Below are 19,769 nucleotides of genomic sequence, written 5' to 3' on the forward strand. Positions count from 1 at the left end.
AAAATGTAAGAGGGAATATAAGCCATCTGACTATGGCCCAAAACACCATTTTAAATTTATATATAAGTGAAAATATAAAAAAAAATCAATATGAAAAACATGAAGAACTCCAGGACTGTACATTACTTGAGCACCATGAGATCAGCTGAAAAACATATGTCAGTGTTTTCAGTATAAGCACTAAAATCCATTATTATTTTAACCGTTTAACCCTTAATGTAAGTTGGCATGGAAATGCAGCTAGGGCACCAAGCATTCTTGATTCTTCTCCACAATTAAGTCAGAAGAGAAAAAGCATGTCTCATCTTAATGCATTTAGTTGTTTTCTTAAGATAATCCAAACCGATGAAGACTTAAAATTATAAAGACTAATCTTCCAAGTGATAGTAAACTAATACAATAATTTTTTTAAAAAGTACTATCAACTATGTATTCCTTCAAAAACTTATTTTTAAAATACTGCATTTGTCAAAGTGCACAGGAAGTGGCTCTCAGTTCCAGTGTCTGGCAGGAACAGGAGAGAAATGGACAGTCAGTTTAAATATTTATCTTCATCACTTAGTAAACAAAACACTATCCCATGCAGATCTAGCAGAGCCGATGCTGTCTCCTGGATTGTAAGTCTCCAATATTACTCATTTCCTTTCAGTAAGAAGTGTACCAAAATATTTATCTTTTGAAATACAACAAATATTTAATCTCAATATATTTCAATACATTACCACTACTTTCTTCCTGAACATCAAGCTATTTCTGTATTCCTCACTCATACACACTGAAATGCTTTAATCGGAAGCTATGGGGAAACCAGAAATGCCTTTCAGTTAAAGATAATGTTCAAATCTGCAGTATAAAACCTGTATATTGCTGTTTTCATTAGCTCGCCGTCGTCCTTCCACCCTGCTGATAGTGATTGTCTGTCCAATCACATCTATCGTTCCCGGTAATCGCCTGCAACAAAGGACAAATCACAATCAACAAGCAGAATGAAAAAGGAAAAAAAAAAGAAAAGAAAAGAGCGCGAAGTATCTATGGACTTCTCTCACTCTAAATGCCAGAAGTTCCTTCTCCTGTATAAAACATACAAGACCACCTCTGAAGAACATTAGATGTGACAAATTTGCTGAACTACAGAAGTGTGTAGAACTAAAGTACGCAGTTTAGTTCTGCATGTAGACCATGTAGGATGAAGGCTGACTCTTCACTCTCTCCTCCTGCCCCGAACAAGGTAATAATCCTACACGTATGTTACAAACAAAAGAAAAAAATCAACAAAAGAAGGAAAATACAGTAAGATCACAAAAAAAGAAAAATCAGTAAGAAAAAACATATAAAACAGAACTTGTACAAAAATCTAAAATAAAATAATAAACTAATCATTAGAAATAGTTTCTAAATTTCAAGAAATCATTCTGGAGCATTCCATGGGAGATCAACCAAAGTTAGGAAGTAAAATAAATTTAGGCCAACCCTATCAAGTGTACTTATTCATCATCTTCATCAACGACCTGGAGGACCGTGCACCTTCAGCAAGTTGGCTGATGACACCAAACTGGGAGCACTGGCTGATTCAGCAGAAGGCTGTGCTGCCATTCAGTGGGATCTTGACCTGCTTGAGAGTTGGGCAGAGAGGAACCTCAGGAGGTTCAAGGGCAAGAGCAGAGTCCTGCACCTCAGGAGGAACAACCCCATGCAGTAGCACAGGCTGGGGGTTGAACTGCTGAAGAGCAGCTCTGCAGAGAGAGACCTGGGAGTCCTGGCTGCCAATAAACTAACCATGAGCCAGCAACGTGCCCTCGTGGCCAAGAAGACCAATGGCATCCTGGGATGCATGAAGAAGAGTGTGGCCAGCAGGCCAAGGGAGGTTCTGCTCCCCCTCTACTCTGCTCTGGTGAGGCCTCATCTGGAGTCCTGTGTCCAGTTCTGGGCTCCTCAGCTCAAGAGGGACAGAGAACTTCTGGAGAGAATCCAGCACAAGGCCATCAAGATGATCAGGGGACTGGAGCATCTTCCTTAAGAGGAAAGGCTGCAGAAACTGAGGCTGGTTAGTCTAGAGAAGAGGAGACTGAGGGAAGATCTTATTTACAAATATCTAAATGGTGGATGTCAGGAGGTTGGGGCATCCCTTTATTTCTATGGTATCTAGCAACAGGACAAGGGGTAATGGGATGAAGCTGGAACGCAAAAAGTTCCACTTAAATATAAGGAAAAACTATCTTACTGTGAGGGTGATGGAGCCCTGGCACAGGCTGCCCAGGTAGGGTTTGGAGTCTCCTTCCTTGGAGGTCTTCAAGGCCTGCCTGGACATGTTCCTATGCGACCTGATCTAGGTGGACCTGCTTCTGCAGGGGATTTGGACTAGATGATCTCTAAAGGTCTAAAGGCCCCTTCCAACCCCTACCATTCTATGATTCTATGAAGATATTTAATTTTTGTAACGATGGATGAGTTCAGGTTATTTGCCATCATACCCTGAACTTGACAAATTCCTTCTTTCCAAGACTGCACTAATGAATACTAAAAGAGCTTGAAATTGAACGACAGTAAGTATATATTCAGTTGCAAATTGAGTAGCAGATGACACCACTGTCAAAAACATCATCTTCACAAAGGCAAGTGAGGCATCTGAAGCATGTAGAATGTATTAGTTCAGCAGTTTTGCAAAAGGGGCAAATCTCCCCAGCCATTATCCAGCTTGGTGCCAAGATGTTAAGCAGGCAGTACTAGGTTTCTGTCTCAGTGCTGCATGCAAAGAAAAGAAAGGGTCTGGTTCGTCCCTTACGTGATCAAGCCACCTGGGATGCAGATGCATTCCCAATGGATAAGCTCCAACATAAAAAGGCAATCCACACGTGTGCAATGCACACGAACCCACAGCAGAGTTCATACAAAGTGTAGCTTGAAAGGAACATTCCAGCAACTCAGTGAGTAATTTCACTCTAATTAGAGAATGTTATTTATGACACATTTGTGCTATGAATTACACCTCCATGGAGATTTAATTCAGAAAGATATGTCAATCTCATTTGATAAGTTGAGTTTATGTAGGTTCTACGAGCAAAGAGAATGAGGGGAAAAATGACAAAAAATCCCCCAATAAAACCAATTATTATCCAAATTCAAAGCTTCAGAAATCACTTAATCCCCACCACAAGCAATATAAGTTATGAACTGCTTTTTGGACACACACACCTCACACAGTTTTCAGAATTCAGTAACAATCATAATTTTTCACTAGACTTTGAGTTGAGTCTACCAACTACAGTACACTTTAAAAACTCTCTTTAATATGTTCTTGCATTTCTTCATCTCTTGCTTATGTGCTTATGCTTCATAAGCAACCATGTGCTTATGCTTCATAAGCAAGAGGACTGAGGACAGTCTCAACTTTGCTGAGCTTGCTTACCATTGAATGATATAAATAAAAGGCAAACAAATTTGATACAGATATAATGGATCCATGAAATAATATCTGAGTTTTCATCCCGCAAAGTTTTAGTGTCACAAAGCTAGTTCATGAAACAAGAGAAATCTTTATTTTTTCAGAGTAATGATCCATCATAAATCCATTTTCTATTACAATACTCTTTACAGAAAGGCCCAAGCACGGAGGAAGCTGATAAATTGCCCACTACATTGGCAGGTTAATTTTGCTGAAAGTAAATGTACCTTTAGTAATAACCCAAAAAGTATAAATGAAGGTTAAAAAAAAATGAGAGCTTGTGACAGAACAAAGTTTTGTGATGGAGAGCTATTCTAGAGAGATCACTGGAATGAGAATACTTGATTTTGTATCTAGATTTTAAATTAAACTTCTGCTTGTTTCTGTGCTATTGAAGAAATACTATCTCCCAATCCTTGAAAAATGATATAAGGAAAGCACTGTAAGACATCTCTCTGATCCAGTTGGTTAGGACAGGTTTGAAATATGTTAAACACTCTTCAAAAAAGAACTCAAAAGAGATTCCTTCAGTCACCTTAATTGTGACTATGCACACATGGAATCTTTAACTGCCTCTAGAGAGCAAATATTCTATTTTATAGCATATTGTTTGCATATGATTTGAATTTACTAAACCATTTCCATTATGTTCTAACTCCTCCTGCAGGATCACACAACATTTTACACTATTCAACAGCTGTGAATATCAGAGAATCAAGACAAGAAGTTCAAGTGTCATTTCTAAACAATGAATAGCTCAGCTATGTTTACAAATTCAAGCAAGATTTCTCACACATACACATTGTATGATCTGTTGAATTAAACATTTAGGATGTAATTCTAGTGAAGTAGTAACTTTTATTTGCCGGTGAGCAATAAGTCCGTTTCTGTCTCACAAACTACAATCTCCAGATTGGTAATTATTAATATTCTTGCTAGACTCCGGAGGCTTGGGTTGTTTTTTTTTTTTTTTAAAGAGAATTCCAACTGCAGTCATATACAGATACCTACTGTACTCAAATAAAAAAGATAAAGAAAGTAGGCACAAAGTTATTTTTATGTTCATCCAGAAACAAATGAAAAAAAGCAAACCACACTATCTGCTCTCAGACTTCCCATTAAAGATATTACAGTACATATTTCTCTATGTGTAAAAATATCCACTAAGAGATGCTGCAGTCCTGACTAGTAAATTGGGAATTAAAATGTTAAATTAGGATCATGTCCTGTTTTGTTGGGGTTTTTTTCCTCCTTACTTTAATCTGGGCGATTTGTCCCTCCTGCCTTTTTTTCTGCCACTTTCCGATGTCTGAATTGGCTCTTCTGGAAGCAGTGCTTACGTATGACTAAGAAGAGATGTTTCTTCTCCTGACATAAATTGCCTTTCTTTTTTATCTTTTCTCTTTGTGTTCCTCTTCTCCTCCTGCCTAAGCTCCTTACCAACACTCCACCGATGCTGCTACACTCAGTTGCATCAGTTTTCCCTTTTTTCACCAAATACACCAAAGCTACTGCTAGAAGCTGAGAGAAGTTTTGCTGCTTTATGAGAAATGCTTCCAGCAATTTCACAACAAAGCTACCACTCATGGCATAAAGGCAATTATTTTAAATTACCAAAGAGCTGGACTTGATGAAAAATTTCTGCCTACCTAAAATTAACTCTTTAATTAAAGAGGAAAAAAAGTCCAATCTCATAAAACAAAATAAAATTAGTAACACAGGTTTTTATACACAGAAAATAGCGGTGTTCTGAAGTCATACAAATATATACAATCCACACGGTTAAGACATAATTATTCACTGAGCTCCTCTCAGGCTTTTGAGCTACAAGTTTCCTTCTAAAGCTCTTCTGACCACTTCTTACAAACATCTTTTTCTTTACACAAGAATTTACCTTAAGCAAATGTATCCAACGGAGCAGATGGTAAATATGGGAAGAAGTCAGTTTTGCCACTGTAACAACTTAAAATTACAGTATTCACATGAAATGTATACAAAACAACTTATTCTAATCATTGGAATACACAAGTGATACAACTTGAAATGCACTATTTTGTTTCATTTTTATCTACCCAACAGACAAATGTCATTTACCAGCCTCTCATTCTGAAAGACACGAGTTTCTCAACCTTTGCTAAGGTAAACTTATTCCCAAAGAAAACAGACAAGTCTTAAGTTTCTTAGTGAAGCTCTCATTAACCACCAATATTCTAACTTTAAATATCAGAAAGATGGTCATTTACATTTTTCTAACTTAAAGCAGAAAAAACTAGTATCACATAAAAATACAGTATAAAGACATCTGTGGTTAAGAAGTTTGTCCTAGCTAGAGCATACAACAAAGATTTTACTTATGAAGCCCAAACGTGGCCATGTATTACCTTATTGTACTAAGTTCTCTCACAACAAATGCAAGTTTCACAGAATCACAGAATTTATGTGATTGAATTTTTATACATCTTTAAGCTTAACGTGTAATGGTAACTGAAGGCTAAAAGTGATTAGGCTCATACTTCCCCTCATTTCTATCTTACAGGAATGCATTTTTTTTTTCCTACAAAAAAACCACGAACTTCAGATACATAGATGTAACAGCATAAAGCTTTTTGGACTTAAGTTACAATTAACTGACCTGTTTGTTGGAATTCCTGATTTGAATAAGGGAGGAGGAGATGTGAAATCAGCTTTGGTCGATTGCACTGCCAACTCTTTCTCCAAATTTCCAGTTCTGCCTTGCTGTACCTTCAAAATAACATTTCATCATTAGTTTAACCTCAGAAGTGTAGTAGCCTCAACACAGCATATAGCCAACACAAAAAAAGTCCAACTGTCATCAGATTTTTCAAAAATTGTCACCTTTCCACAGCTAGTAAAATTAATTATTTCACAAGGATGTATTGCTTAAGTACCATGTTTAATATATGAGAAGTAATACTCCAAAGAACAAATTATTACAGAAGATTAAACATTTTTAACAGTTATTTTCCAAGCATTTGACCTGGACTTGAACAGAACAAACTGTTTTTCTTGTAGAATTTCCTGTATAAACAAAAATAACAATTCAATTTTTAAAATAAGATAATTTCAAAAGAAAAACAAACCCCAATCTTCATAATCTTAATGACAGATAACTAACACATCTGCTACCCAACAACAAGCTATAAGAAATTTACTAGATTCTCCAATTGTCTTACTATGAGACCTAATAACCACTTAATTTCTGAATCACACCGTGGAGTTACCTCATACTCTGCATTATACAAATATTAAAAGATTTTTTTATTATACAGTTGTTTCTGAAGCACTTCCAACATTCCAGAGACACATTATTAAATCTATGCAAGACGTTTTCTGCAGGTACTTCAAGTATTCTTTGACTTCAGCAGCACAGCACATGGGTTAGCATTAATTTGCGACCTGACCTAGGTAAACCTGCTTCTGCAAGGGGGTTGGACTAGATGATCTCTAAAGGTCCCTTCCAACTCCTACTATTCTATGATTCATGACAAATCTGTACTGATTCAGTTTTGAAAGACACTCCTACCATACCAGCTAGCTCACTCAGGGCTGTGACTCAGCTTCTTGTAGGCAAGCTAACTAGTAGGCACCTCTTTCCCAAACTCGCAAAAACGTACATAAATAATTAAGATTCATCAAAAACTGAATTAAACTTTAGTATCCAGAAATATGGGAAAAAATTAATACTGAATAGGTTTGGTGTAAGTATTTAGCTGAAAAATCTGTACAATTAGTTAATGAATACCTGGAAAATGTAGTCGACAAAGCCTTGCCAGTTACAGAAGATTAATGTAAACATCCCATATAAATTACATGAGAAGAGTGGAAAAAAGTTAATGAAATTATTTAATAACTGTATGCAAATTCCTCGAAAAACACACGTCAAACTCTTACTACACAATTATCTGTACTGTTTGATCACTGGACCCTCAGAGAGTCAATACTGAAATGGGAGAAGCTTTGGTTTCGAATATTCATCATTTCTCCTTGAGGATAACACTGGAAAGATGTTTGAGAGCGTAGTCAGCTGCAAATGGTAACTCTCATTGCCCAGCACTTCTACCATTCCAGAACACTATTATAGTGATAACTGAGAGAGGCAAAAAGCTCTGGGGGAGCTTCTGATCTGTTCTTGCTAAGATAAAGTCAAAATTACTTTTAAGCAGCAGATAAGGGTAAACAAAAATTACCTGTCTTCAACTGACACTTCTGTTACAGGAGTACACAGAGGAAAGCAACAAACAGTTCCAAGTCAGATTACTGACAGTTTGAGAACAAAAATGACTGCATAATGAAAATAAGCAAAATAAATAACTTTGGTACTCTAATTTCAACTTTAGTATCAAACAAAAGTAAATGAGAAAACAAAAAGTTGATAAAAATGTTCAATCATCAAGACATAGTCTGTCATATAGATTTTTTTCTGCTCTCTGAAAAACAGAATTTCCTAACAAAAAAATATTATGTATAACTTGATTTACTGCCATCTAATCCCAAAAGGACAATGAAAAAATATGGAGGATTGATTTTTATGTCTCAGAGATGTCAAGGATAAGTGTTACAAAACACAGTAAGAGCTACAAGGCCACAGAAAAAATAAACATGCCACAGCCTACAAAAGCTTCCCCAGCCCATCTGCATTAAATTCTTTAAATGTGTACATACAAATGCATCACAACTAAAAATAAACCATCACATAAAGACAAATTTGTGTCACTGGGAAATCTGTTAGTTCACCAGGGCACTAACTCAAGTGCTTCACGTTGTTGCAGGTGGGTGATGAACAAACACTTTTTAATCAGCATTTTGCGACATACATAGAAAGTCACTGATGTTAAGATGAGTTTGAAATAATAGTCATGTCCACTTCAGTTCTTCTACCATTCTGTGATGGCATGGGAAGCAATACTCAACAAAAATGAGAGCAACCAGAAAAGTTTACTAAAATTCACCTTAAAAAGATGGTATCTGCCATCGTGAATCTCTGCACTTGGTCTTACTTCCATAGCATTGTCTTCAGCCTAAGTTAAATAACACATTGCCCATTAAGATACCATACAACTCTTAAGTGATGGGCCACAATCTGGATAACGGTACAGATGTCATCTAGCTGTAGCTAGTCTGTCACACTAGTTACACAAATTGCCAGTGAAGCAACACAAGACACACTAAGCTTAGGGTGGGGAGTCAGGTGCAAACTCTTAACAAATACCAAAATGGGCAGAATAAGCTTATGAAACACAAGCAGATTTACAGGGCTGGGGGGAGGAAAGCACATAGGATGCCACAAAAGTGGTACTACTTGCCGTAATTTTATTTGTAGTTGAGGTAACTGGTAAAATTTCAAGACCCATCCGTATTCTCTTTTGTTTTTCACAGTAAGCTTTCCAGGTATCTTCATTGAACCCATAGTTGAAATAATCAGAGAGATCAGCCCCTTTAAATAGAAACGCATAAGTTTTTAGGATAAAGTTCATCTTCTCCTCACTGAGCATACATACATCTCTGTTTATAATGCCAAAACAGGTTAGGTATTGATCTAAAAACAAACTACCAAAACCTACAACACAGTCTTATATCAGTCAACAGAGTACTCATGGTTAAAACTATGAAAATGTTAAAATACAGTCAGAAAGAGTATCTTGTCTAGCATCCTGCCTCAGGGGTCAAGAGTAGACACTTACAGAGTATCACAGGATATTATAATTGCCATATCTTTATGACAAGATAAACATAAGATCTACATTGCTGTATATTCAGTGAAGAACCACTCCCTTTTGCTTGTTCTGTATTTGACTCCTCTTATTTTGACTCCTAGTTTCATTTGATGTCACAAAGTGTAAGACAGAAATCAGACATAACTCAAACGTACAGAAAATATTTCAAATAGCTAACAGTCAAAACACGGGAATGTTATGAAAGGCTTCTTTTTTTCCATTTTGTAGATGTATTTGCATTGCCAAAACAACACGCAAACACTAGAAAAATAATATACACAGCAGGAATATGTACTGCCACTAAAAAAAAACCCCCAATCAATATTGGTATTGGCCAAGTGTGGCCCAGTCACTTGAGTCAACCGAACAATACACACAGGAGACTTATAGAAAGCCCATATGGTATCAGCTTCTTCAAAGCTTATTGATGTCTATGTGTGAATGCAAAGAAGCAGAAGCAACTACATTTTACAATGTCTCATGCTCAAATCTGCTAAAACTATTTTCTATTCTGCTTTATCTTCTGTCCCATAGCACACACACCAATGTCAGTAATCTCCTCAGAACTACAGATTTCCAAGGAGAGTTCAGGATAGCCATGTATCCCAAATAAAAAACCAAACAAACAAATAAATAAATAAAGGGCATGTCATGCTGTCTCTTTTTGCAGACATGTGTGGGATGCATAGCAAAAAATATGGCACACCCACATACTCTGTGGCACAGCAAAAAGGCAACAAATAACTTAGCAGCTTTTTCCAAGTTATACTGTATAGTATCTTCTAGCTATAATGTAGGTATCATCTACTTGCAATAAACAAGAATTATTAAAATAATCTACTGAATATATACCTATAAGTTAATGTAAACCAGAACATTACCTGGCTTCCTCCAAGGTTTATCTTCAAAAGAATCTAAATCTACTTCTAGAAGTGGCACACCATTAATATTGCCTGGTGCATCTAGATCCACTCCTTTAACTTTTGCACCTGTGAAAAAAGGTAAGAAAGTTAGAGTCTTCTGTATCAAACAGTGGTTTAACAGCTGAAACACATTTAAAATAGAAAGTCAGATTTAAATTTATCAAGAAGCTTTGGAACTGAAAATTATTTCCTTCACCCAAACCAATCTTTTTTTTTTGTTCCCTTTTTAATAGTATTACTGTTTAAATCCCCTTACCAGAAGATCCAAAAGCTCGTCCTCCTGTCTTAATGTTGAGATTCACAGGTGCCGCTCCATAACTTAAAGAAATTAACAAAGAAACTAATTAGACAGAGAAAGCTCTTAAAACAGAAGAAAACATAAAACAAGAGTTAGCTAGATCCAGAAACAAACTGGACCCAGGCTCAATTGCCATCCTGAATCTCTAGCTTTCCAAGCTGGTAACACTGTAAAAGTAAAGAGATCAGCCTAGGAGGAAGAGAGTATACCTTTCTATGCTCAGTAGCAACTTCTCCAACTAATAAACAGTTGTGAAGCAAGTCCCAGTCACTCTTCCTGAGTTGAAAGGATAAAGACCTTGATAGAAACAAGAATGGACAGAACCAGAAGAAGAGAAAAAGGAAAAATGAAGTTCATTTAGGGATATAGATAACACTCTGGGGATTAGAGTAAAAACAAAACAAGTAAAAAAAAGAAAGGATTTTGATTATTTTTTTCAAAATTACTTCATTTAATCTGTATGTAAGTGGAACATCCAAGCATTTCCCTACAACAATTGAAAGGCTGACTGTTTTGATGTCCTTCTAGCAGTCACCTATCCCTGTGAGCAACAGAAAAGTATGTAACATTTCACTTTCTAAAATATTTCAGAGTGTTCTTCATAAAAATGCACTCAGAAACCTAGATACTCAACTGATTCAACTATCTTAGGAATTATAGTGGTGTTCATTTGGAAGAGATGGCTTTCACTACCATTTGTGTGCAATATAGCTTATCCTCACAGGTGGTATCAACCCATAAACACAACACTAGCGTATGATTGGAAGACAGTGTATAGTTTAAAAGATCGCTTCCATGCAGTTTCAGTTTCTATTCATGTGCTACAACAGTAAAAAACTGCCACAAAACATTTTCTTATCTGCCATGCTGTAGTTGTGCGTGACTTTGTAAAACAAATCTTAGGCATTTTTTAAGCAGCAATTGACTACTACATGAAAAACCATTTAATCCTATAAAGGGAACTTGCTATACTGAAGTTAAAATTAAGAGCAATATTGAGTTTGGTTCAGATTACTACCCTTCCATGTTCTGTCCAATTTGACCAGAAAAAAAAGGTTTTTCAGAAAATAACTCTTTCCACATAAAACTTTCCATTCTAATTAGATTTAGGGTCATCTGCTCATTGTTTTCTGTATTCCTGGAAGGAGCATCAACAAATCCACTGGGAATAAAAATCTAGTTTTGCTTTAGTCTCATAAACTTTGAGGTCACTCACTGCCTATACCACAAGCATACTGCAAGTTATTGAAAGCAGACCAAGAACTGAAAGAATTGCTATTTTTATATTACATTGATTTGCATGGTTAGTTTAGGATATGAAATAAGGAAAGTTAAAAAATAGTATGTTTCAAAAATAAGTAAATCACCTGCATTCTAAAGTTAAGAACACAATAATATACGAGTCAGACCTATCTGCAGACCTGTCAAAATTCTATTAAGAAATGACTCCCTAGTAACTCTGGTTTTAATAACATAAAAATATTAGGATTGCCAAGACAAACAAGCAAACCACTTCCCTCAGAGAACTTCCATGTAATGAAAAATAACATTTCATAATTTTAGGTAAAATTAACACTGTTTGAAAGTATTTAGTGAAAAATAAGCCCTTTATCAAAAGATGAAGGAATCTGGAGCAATAACAGTAGCAAAAAGCTTCTTCTATGGCGCAAATGCCTAAACACTGATGATGAGAAATTTTATCTCCAGAAACTGGCAACTCCATCCTGAGGTACACTAACATCTTAGTTGAGAACATCAATAGGAATTGAAACTACAGAAGTCTAAATAGAACTGTATCCACTAAAACAAGACCAAGGAAAAGTGTTTCTAATGTTTTCTGTGCTTACAGCTCTACCATTTGAAACAAAAATCCACCATCACAGTAATAACCCTAAAAACGCTATAAAATGTCACCATTCCATAACAAAGAACAACTCTCTACTTTACAAACTTGGTGCAATTATTTCTCAAAACCTGAAATAAAAATTTAGCTCATACAACAGATCTTCCTTTAATACATTTCAGTGATTTCATTTCCCTTTGTTCTTAAGTCGCTATATCATTAGAAATGTTGTTAAAATGCCTGAGAAAACCCTAAACTGAGACTAACTATACATAGGATTTGATATTGACAAGTATTATAGAGTCTGAAATAATAATTAAATGTAATCTTGAAAGTTCCCCCAGTTAATGTTTGCAAATAACTTACCTATACTGTGCAGCTCCTGTTTTAATATCCCCTATGGTGACTTGAACATCATCTTCATCATCATCACTATCACTATCACTGTCATCCTCAGCCTCTGCCACTTTCTACGAAAGAAAAAGTCATTGCTTAGACAAAAAGTACTCACTTACCTTTACAGTGGAAAAATAAGCCAGTCAAAACTATCCATCTAGAAATCTTCAAAAGAAGAAAATTCTCTTTTTCCTAGACCTCAAAACTACATAGCATTAACAGTCAATTTAGGAAGCCCATTTGCTGAAAAGGTACAAGTATCTGAAACATCTGGATCAAAATAGGAAAGTAGTTTTAATATTGTTTCTGAAATTAAACATTTCTTAAATAAGTATAAAATAGTTTCCACTAATATCCTTCTACCTCTACCAGCTCATACACACAGGTTCTACTCTTACCCTATCACTCAGGAAAGAACTTAAGATACGCAAGACTAGCTTCTTGCCATTCTCAATTACATATATACAGAATAACCCTATGTTTTTCCAATTGTAGATGAACACTGCATTTCAGAGAAATATATTCTGCTACTAGCATCAACAAACTATATAAGATACTTTAGATTTATCAGTGAACAGTTTGAAAAAAAAAAAAGATACAGGAGCACAATGCATGCTGTTCAGTTCCATAGCATTCGAAGCTTGCTGGTAAATAAAAGAGACATGCCAGCTTATATCAAGTGTCCAGTGTTTTTGGGTTTGTTTGACATTTTGGTTTGGTGTTCCTCTCCCAGAGACCACAGGGGAGAGAAAACAAACTGGGCAAACACAGATGATGCTCCTACCTAACACTCTTCTGCTGCTGTTGATTATCAGCTCAGAGAATCTCCTAAGCCAGTAATGGTTTGTCTGCTTAGCAAACCCCAAAGGATTTTTCTCTCAAGTACTCTCCCAGACTCAAAATGCCAGCAGCACCTCTCTCTTTGGCAAGGAGCTCCATAGCACCGTCTGCACGACGATCCAACCTCTTTCATTTGTTTACATCCTGGCTCCTATATCTTTCACTGAACAGTCCTAGTTCTCATATGGTATGGGTTGATGCTGGGACCCGCACTGTTCAATATATTCATTAATGACTTTGATGAGGGAACAGAGTGCACTGTCAGCAAGTTTGTCAGCAAGATTCTGTGATCCTTAGTTATAGTCTCCATACATGCTTTTGTTTGCCTCCAATATATCCTACATACATCAATCTTCCAGGCTGAAAAACCCTTACTTATTTAGTCGCTACTTGTATGGAAACTACCTTGACTACTCTTGCTGCTCTCCTCTCAACTTTTTTAAGTAAAGTCTTTGTAACACAAGGGGAATAGAACACTGTACAGAATTCAAGGTGCAACTGAATCGTGAATTTATGGTATAATGACATATTCCATTTTATTCTCTATTAACTTTGTGCTACATCCCAAGGTTTAACTGCTTTTTAGACTCCAGATAAGCACTTAACCATAAATTTAATCCTTCTGTATATCTTAGTGCACCCTTCCTAAGTGGCAGACCACTACTTTATTTTTAAAGCTGTTTTTCCTCCCCTGAAAGTGACTCTTCTTTATCTATACAGAATTTCAATAATTGCTTTTATCCAGTCAGTTCTTCATACATAGTCCTTATTTTTACTATCTTGAATAACTCTGTAACATCAGAAAACTCGTAATCCCACATTCCTTTTCCATGTAATTATAAATAAATTTAAAAGTACAGGTCATACACAACATTCCAGAGAATCCCCACTGGAGGAGACCTTCCTTCACAATGAAAACTGAACTTTTACTGCTTCACTCTGTTTTCTATGTTCCATATACCAGTTTTCATAGAACAGTTGGGATTGGAAGGGACCTTTAGACATCATCTAGTCCAATCCCCCTGCAGAAGCAGGTTCATCTACATCAGGTCAGACAGGAATGAGTTCAGGTGGAAGATCTCCAAGGAAGGAGACTCCAACCCCTCTGGGCAGCCTGCACCAAGGCTCCCTCAACTGAATAGTGAAATAGTTTTTTCTTATGTTTAAATGGAACTTTTTGTGTTCCAGTTTCATCCCATTACCCCTTGTTCTGCTGTTAGATACCATAGAAAAAAGGGATGCTCCAACCTCCTGACATCCACTATTCAGATATTTCTAAATATTAATGAGATTCCCCCCTCAGTCTCCTCTTCTCTAGACTAAAAAGCTCCAGTTCCCACAGCCTTTTAAAGAAGATGCTCCAGTCCTCCGATCATCTTGGTGGCCCTGCACTGGACTGTCTCCAGAAGTTCCCCATCCCTCTTGAGCTGAGGAGTCCAGAACTGGACACAGAACTCCAGATGAGGCCTAACTAGAGCAGAGTAAAGGGGGAGAAGAACCTCCCTTGACCTGCTGGCCACACTCTTGATGCATCCCAGGATGTCACTGGTCTTCTTGGCCACAAGAGTATATTGCTGGCTCATGTTGTTTATTATCAACCAAGACTCCCAGGTATCTCTCTGCAGAGCTGCTCTTCAGCAGTTCAACCCCCAGCCTGTACTGCTGCGTGGGGCTGTTCCTACCCAGATGCAGGACTCTGCACTTGTCCTTGTTGAACCTCCCGAGGTTCCTCTCTGTCCAACTCTCAAGTCAAGTCAAGATCCTGCTGAATGGCAGCACAGCCTTCTGGAGAATCAGCCAGTCCTCCCAGTTTGGTGTTATCAGCCAACTTGCTGAAGGTACACTCTGTTCCCTCATCATATAATCACAGAATGGTAGGGATCGTTGATGAAGATGTTGAACAAGACTGACCCCAGAACCCATCCCTGTGGAACTCCACTGGCCACACGTCTCCAACTTGACTCTGTGCCACGGATCACCACCCTCTGGGCTCTGTCATTCAGCCAGCTCTTGATCCACCTCACTGTCCACTCATCCAAGAAACACTGCCTGAGCTTTCTGATGAGGATGTTATGGGAGACAGTGTCAAACATCTTGCTGAAGCCAAGGTATATGACATCTGCTGCTCTTCCCTCATCTAGCCAGCTATTTCCATGTGAGACATCCTAGAGCCCCTTAGTTTTCTTCAAATCCTTTGGTGAGGCACTTGTTCAGAAACTTTGTAGACCTTTATCAACCAGACATTCTTTATTCGCATACTTGCTGAACCCTTCAGCAAGTGGCTGAATGTACCAAAGCCAAGCTGATTCTGCCCACATAGTCTGCAGTTATCCAAGCACAGCTGAGCTCTAGCCCTTATCTATTATACTATCTATTAACTTGCCTGGTACATAAATTAGAAAAAAATAAACAGCTGCACAGAAGATAAGATGTACTGCAGTTCATCCTTGCTATACAATAGTAATGAAATTTACATAACAATTAGGAGTCTACTCAAGGAGGGGGGGAGTCTAGATCAGTGTATATAGTCTGTAAAGGACAGCTGAAGACAAAAGACAGTCTTTCAAAGCCCCACTGTTGAAAGCTACAATTTCACCAATCTCACACACCAGGCAACCCTCACAGCAGAGATGCATCAAAAAGAAAGTAAAATTTTGCCTGGAGCATGTATCGTTTCAGTCAAAAGCAATTTCACTTATAAACAATAATTTCTTAGCTCCCTCCTCACAGAAACAGTCAACTTTTCTTAATTAACCAACTTGAAAAACACATCCATTTTTATAGGTTATTCTGACCCTTCATGTGTACTCTTTTTCATGAAGCTCTCAATTCAGTAGTTGTTCTAATCATATCCTAGCAACATCAGCCTTTATATAGGTGAAAAATATCAGAATGTGTAAGTACAAGGAAAATGTGCCAATGAGGATTTTCAGAAACATTTTAAAATCACCAAGTCGAAAAAAGTACACCATTGTCTCTTTGTATCCAACACATTAAATCCACTGCCCACTTACAGTATTGGCATAAGCACAAAAAGCCTTTGGTGCACTTCAAATAGAGCTTTTCTGCCTAACCAACCAAAATAAATTTTTAAGGGGCTTTTTTCCCCCAACTTTACATAAGATGTAATAGACTTACTGAAAAAAATACACTTTGAGAGAGGCTAGTCCTCAAAACTTGCAGAAATATCGTAGCACTTTCTGCATCACTTAAGAGAATGCTTGCAAGTTATTGGCTAAGAAATTTCAGTGAAGAAAAATCACACTTTTTTCATATAATGGATTTTAACTATTCTCATTCACAGTAATCTGAGGCTTCTTCTCAACATTGCAACTGTAAACTTAATTGCCAGACCTCTTCTTTCATCTTACCAATCCTGAACTTATAAGACATACTGAACATTGAAGACTACTACCAAACAGGTCTGTTATGTTGCCTCTGAAAGGCACATCTCTCAATCTGTATTTTCACAGTCCTGCAAATGCTGATTTTTTGTCATGTCTAAAGAAAAACTATTGGAGGATTTTATTTTCCTACCAGTGAGAAAAACACAGAGTCTCACTTTGAAAAGGATGTCTTTGAGAAAAGACAGATGTCTTGAAGCACTGTCTTTCCCCTCCTAAAAACTGGAAGTACTAGTCACTTACTTTCTGAAAGTTACATTTAAAAAGTGACTGCAGCTGCAAATTGGATGTCCTAATTTAGTAATTACAGAGTTTTTGCAGATAGTGTCAAACATTTTCCAGAGAAAAAACACATAAATCAAAGGCGTACATTTATGCATTCATGCACTTAAGTCCTAGGCAAATTACAAATACTCCATGAATCAAAACAAATTAAAGCAGTATTTCAAGAACACATTTAGAACTACCGTTTTCACAACGCCATTTTCTGCAGCTTCCTCTTCATTTCCAGGTGGGGGTGGAGCACTTAAACAAAAACAAACAGGAAAAGATGAAGCTAGGTACTCATCCACATATTTCATACACATCAATGAATGATGAAAAAGCCTTGCCACATCATTACAGTGAAGAACCACAGTTCCAGCTATCCTCTGTTCTATTTCCATTATTACAAAAAATTTATAGGCAAGCATAACTTTATAATAGCAGGATAATATTTAACAGTTGTAACATACTAACTGGATGTTTATGGACTAGTTGTAAGTAATAAAGCACTATGCTTGGATCCTCTTTTGAAATCAATGCCAAATCTTTCATAATATATGGAGAATAACAGTTTTTTTCTTTTTCTTGCAGATTCACAGTACTCAAACATGACAGAAAAAAACATTTAAATACTCATAGCTCATGTTGCACTGAATCAAAATTCCCTCATCTGCATTGTGAAATTTTCTTCCACCATATGGAACAGCTAAAACTCAATGATTAATTCAATTATATTTGAACTGTAGACTGAAAAAGGTAAAATTTTTGAAACTACTGGTCCATCTAAAACAATCAGCACTGTCCAATCCATGCAAATGAGCTGTTTCACTGGGCTTACCTACTGCCATGTCCTACCCAGCACTATTTTAATTTCCATAGTTCCATTAAATGTTAGGACATTGAAGCACAAATACCAGAGTGAGCATTTAGCAAAAAAATGTTTTCATTGAAAAGATACTTCTGAAATGAAGAGAGTAACTGCCAATTTTTATTGATGAGAATGATTTTGATCCCATCTTCTGTTGGCAAATTACTTGCTCAAGAGCATTGCACCAAAACCCAACACAGCCCAGGTAGAGCCCCAGGATTCAAGCTTGACCATTTCACTTCATCACTCGGTGAAACGACAGACTACCTACAGAACCTGAATAAAATCTCTCAAGTTTTATATATGGGAAGAACGTCAAAAGTGAGAGGCAAGAGACTAAAACTTTCAAAAGGTAAACCATCACCACAATTCCAGAATTCCAAACACAACTCGTAAGATGCATAAGCTACCATTTGTTACACTTCTTAGCCCATAACTATGTATTGAGGCAGACAAATGTCAAGCTCCTATTGACCAGAAACTGGAGTAAAACAACATTGTTTCTGAAGATCATTTCAGTTGCTATGTGCCATAGTCTCCAGCCAGGAACTAACCACCACACAGCTGCTCATTCACTCCCCACCAGTGGGATGGGGGAAGAGAATCAGAATGGCAAAAGTGAGAAAACTCATGGGTTGAGATTCAGACAGTGTCATAAACAAAGCCAAAGCTGTGCACGAAGGCAAAGCAAAACAGGGAATTCATTCACCACTTCCTATGAGCAGGCAGGTGTTCAGCCATCTCGAGGAAAGTAGGGCTGCACCACACCTAACAGTTACTTGGGAAGACATGCCATCACTTTGAATGTCTCCCTTTCCTTCTTTTTCCCCCAGCTTTATATGCTGTGCATGACATCATATGGTGTATCGCGTTTGTGGGGCAAGCTTTTGGTAGACAGGGGTGATATAGGGGTGGCTTCTGTGAGAAGCTGCTAGAAGCTTCACCTGTGTCCAACAGAGCCAATGCCAACTGCCTCCAAGACAAACCTGTTGCTGGCTGAGGCCAAGCCCATCAGCAATGGTGGTAATGCCTCTGCGAGTGCCATATTTAAGGAGGGGAAAAAAGTTACTACATAGGAGCAAATTGCAGAGTGAGGATATGTGAAAGCAACAACTCTACAGACACTGAGGTCAGTGAAGGAGTGGGAGGAGGTGCTCCAGGTGCCAGAACAGAGATTTCCCTGTAGCTCATGGTGAGGTAGGCCCTGCCCCTGCAGCCATGGAGGGGAGTAGGTGTCCACCCACAGCCTGGGGAGGACCCCATGCTAAAGCCGGTGGATGCCTGAAAGAAGCTGTGACCTCATGGGAAGCCCACACTGGACTGGGCTCCTGGCAGGACCTGGAAACTTGTGGAGAGAGTTGCTCATGCTGGAGCAGGTTTGCTGTGGGGACCCACACTGGAGCAGTCTGTTCCTGAAGCACTGCACCCCATGGAAGAGACCTACGCTGGAGCAGTTCATGAAGAACTGTAGCCTGTGGGAAGGACTCCTCTCCCATGAGAAGGGCCCCATGAAACACAGTAACTGTGAGGAGTGCTCCCTCTGAGAGAGCTCTGAGGGAGCAATCTGTGATGACATAACACTCCCTTCTCTGTCCCCCTATGCTGTTGTGGGTAGAGAAAGTAGAGAAAGAAAGAAGGGGCAGAGGTGTTTTAAGATGTAGTTTTTATTTCTCATTACCCTTCACTGTTCTGCTTGGTAAAAAATTAAACTAGTTTTCCCCAAGTTGAGTTTGTTTTGCTTGTGCCGATAATTACT

General features: G+C 37.7%; 1 protein-coding gene across 4 annotated transcripts in view; it reads right to left on the reverse strand.

The window, feature by feature from the left end:
- Positions 1-19,769, reverse strand: part of FIP1L1 (factor interacting with PAPOLA and CPSF1) — a 43,638-nt gene that overhangs the window by 20,699 nt on the left and 3,170 nt on the right. For 3 of the 4 annotated variants that reach the window (XM_061993488.1, XM_061993489.1, XM_061993486.1), the window contains exons 3-10: positions 17,349-17,406; positions 12,608-12,711; positions 10,357-10,418; positions 10,059-10,166; positions 8,767-8,897; positions 8,413-8,481; positions 6,075-6,184; positions 858-951 (exon numbers count right to left, since the gene is read on the reverse strand). In XM_061993488.1, coding sequence (XP_061849472.1) covers positions 858-951; positions 6,075-6,184; positions 8,413-8,481; positions 8,767-8,897; positions 10,059-10,166; positions 10,357-10,418; positions 12,608-12,711; positions 17,349-17,406 — 736 coding nt within the window. The remainder of the gene's footprint in view (positions 1-857; positions 952-6,074; positions 6,185-8,412; positions 8,482-8,766; positions 8,898-10,058; positions 10,167-10,356; positions 10,419-12,607; positions 12,712-17,348; positions 17,407-19,769) is intronic. The other variant, XM_061993490.1, reaches the window with a different exon arrangement.

Source organism: Colius striatus, chromosome 3 (assembly GCF_028858725.1).
Source record: "Colius striatus isolate bColStr4 chromosome 3, bColStr4.1.hap1, whole genome shotgun sequence".
Classification (NCBI taxonomy): Eukaryota; Metazoa; Chordata; class Aves; order Coliiformes; family Coliidae; genus Colius; species Colius striatus.